General features: G+C 39.9%; 1 protein-coding gene across 1 annotated transcript; it reads right to left on the bottom strand.

Moving 5' to 3' along the window:
* Nucleotides 1–385: 385 nt before the first annotated feature.
* LOC139895812 (uncharacterized) lies at nucleotides 386–1,480 on the bottom strand. The gene is made up of 2 exons (XM_071878360.1): nucleotides 1,409–1,480; nucleotides 386–1,072 (listed from the first exon to the last, which is right to left on the bottom strand). Exons 1-2 carry the CDS (start codon nucleotides 1,478–1,480, stop codon nucleotides 386–388), a joined length of 759 nt encoding a protein of 252 aa, XP_071734461.1.
* Between the last annotated feature and the right edge of the window lie 445 nt (nucleotides 1,481–1,925).

The following is a 1,925-nucleotide window of genomic DNA, read 5'->3' on the forward strand; positions in this document are numbered from 1 at the left end:
CATTTCGCCCCACGCTTCGCACATCCAACTAGAAAAGCACGTAGCTGCAGCTGAAGTTAGCCAACCCCGGTTCTCTGGAAAATATCACGATCAAAGAGCAATGGGTTAGAAGTCCATATGTTCCATTCGATGCCAACTTTTTTTTTTTTGAGATCCACTCGAAGCTTCTAAGTTGGATTTCATTGAAGATCATAGAGCTTTTCATTTTTGATTTGGAGAATGTAGCCGCATTCCTATTTTTCCATATTAAGTAGCCTGTAATCCACTCGATTGCTAGCCAAAGAAACTTACCCATTGGTGAGGAAAACGAATATCCATTGCCATTAAAAGCGTTCACCAAGTTGACGCTTGAAGGTGCACCAAAATTCCACCATTTAAAGACTTTCTACCACGTATCTCGGGCTACCTTACATGAGAACAAAGCATGCCCTATGCTTTCCAATCCATCATCACACACCAGACAACGAACCGTTCCTAGATCTATACCCCGTTTATCAAGTTCTACTCTTGTTGGATGCCTACCGTACCTTGCTCTCCAAATAAAAATTTCGACTTTAAGCGGTACCAAATTGTTGCGAATGGTTATGATGGTATTATTAATGTCACGATGAACTACACGCGCAGTGAGATTAGTGAGGGCATGTACCGAAAACGATTCATTAGAAGTTAGCGTCCACATCCATTCCTCTCGGCCGGAGCTACAAGGAACAAAACTAGAAAGAAGGTTAGAAAGAATGGTGACCTCCCCTAGTAATCTCCCCGAGATACTACGGGACCAACACCAATTAAAAATAGTACGATTATCCGCCCAACATACTCGGTCAAAAACTGTTGCATTTGGTGAAAAGAAATATAAGGGAAGACTAGATAATACCGATTTGATTAAAGTGAGCCTCCCGCCATAAGAAAGGGATTTAGCCTTCCAATCCACCAATCTTTTCTCGAATTTATCAAAAATGGGCCCCCATGCATTAGAAGATTTCATGGACAACCTAATTGGCAATCCAAGATAAGTAATGGGTAGGGAACTCGTGGAGCATCCTAGCCAATTCGCCAATCCTTCTGTCTCTTCCTTCGAAACACCCAACCCGTACACACAACTTTAATGAAAATTTATCTAAAGGCCAGAGACGCCTTCAAAACATTAGAGAATTTTGGTAAGATTTTTTGCATTTTGTCTATTCCATTCCCCGAAAAATAATGTGTCGTCCGCGTATTGGAGGTGCGTAACTCTAAGATCATCATGACTGATTGGTAATCCCACAAAATTATGATTCAAGGCCGCAACTTTTACAAGGTGATTTAGCCCCTCCGCCACCATTATGAAGAGGTAGGGAGATAACGGGTCACCTTGTCTCACTCCCCTTTCTGATTGGAATTAATTGGTGGGGGAGCCATTAATCAATACGGATACAGAAGTTGAGGAAAGGCATGCTTTGATCCATTTCCTCCATTTAAGACCAGAACCCATTAGTTCCATTATTTCTATCAACAATTGCCAATTAATACTATCAAATGTCTTCTCAAAGTCTACTTTCAACAAGAACCCTTTCCTTTTACGCGCTTTAGTATCGTGTAACACCTCGTTAGCTATCAAAATACCATCTAAAATGTACCTATTTTTTATGTAGGCACTTTGTTTAAAACCAATAACCGACGATTTCACCTTTTGTAGCCTCTTAGTTAACACTTTAGAGAGTATTTTGTAGAAACAACCAATTAGGCTAATCGGGCGGTATTCGCCAAAAGATTGGGGTTAAATTTTCTTTGGAATCAATGCTATAAAAGACGTATTATCACCAAAAGTCCAAAAGTGATTAAAAGCGGAGAGTAAATCATTTTTAATCAAATCCCAATATTTAACAAAGAATTTCATATTAAATCCGTCGGGTCCCGGAGTCTTTTCATCACCACAATCTTTGATA

The sequence above is a fragment of the Rutidosis leptorrhynchoides genome, chromosome 1, assembly GCF_046630445.1.
Source record: "Rutidosis leptorrhynchoides isolate AG116_Rl617_1_P2 chromosome 1, CSIRO_AGI_Rlap_v1, whole genome shotgun sequence".
In the NCBI taxonomy this organism is placed as follows: Eukaryota; Viridiplantae; Streptophyta; class Magnoliopsida; order Asterales; family Asteraceae; genus Rutidosis; species Rutidosis leptorrhynchoides.

Bases quoted from the DNA above. Each gene is read 5' to 3' on its own strand.
- LOC139895812 (XM_071878360.1), bottom strand. From the start codon at position 1,480: ATGGAACTAATGGGTTCTGGTCTTAAATGGAGGAAATGGATCAAAGCA. The intron at 1,073-1,408 runs GTATTGATTAAT...GGTGTTTCGAAG, and splicing joins TTTCCTCAACTTCTGTATCC to GAAGAGACAGAAGGATTGGC.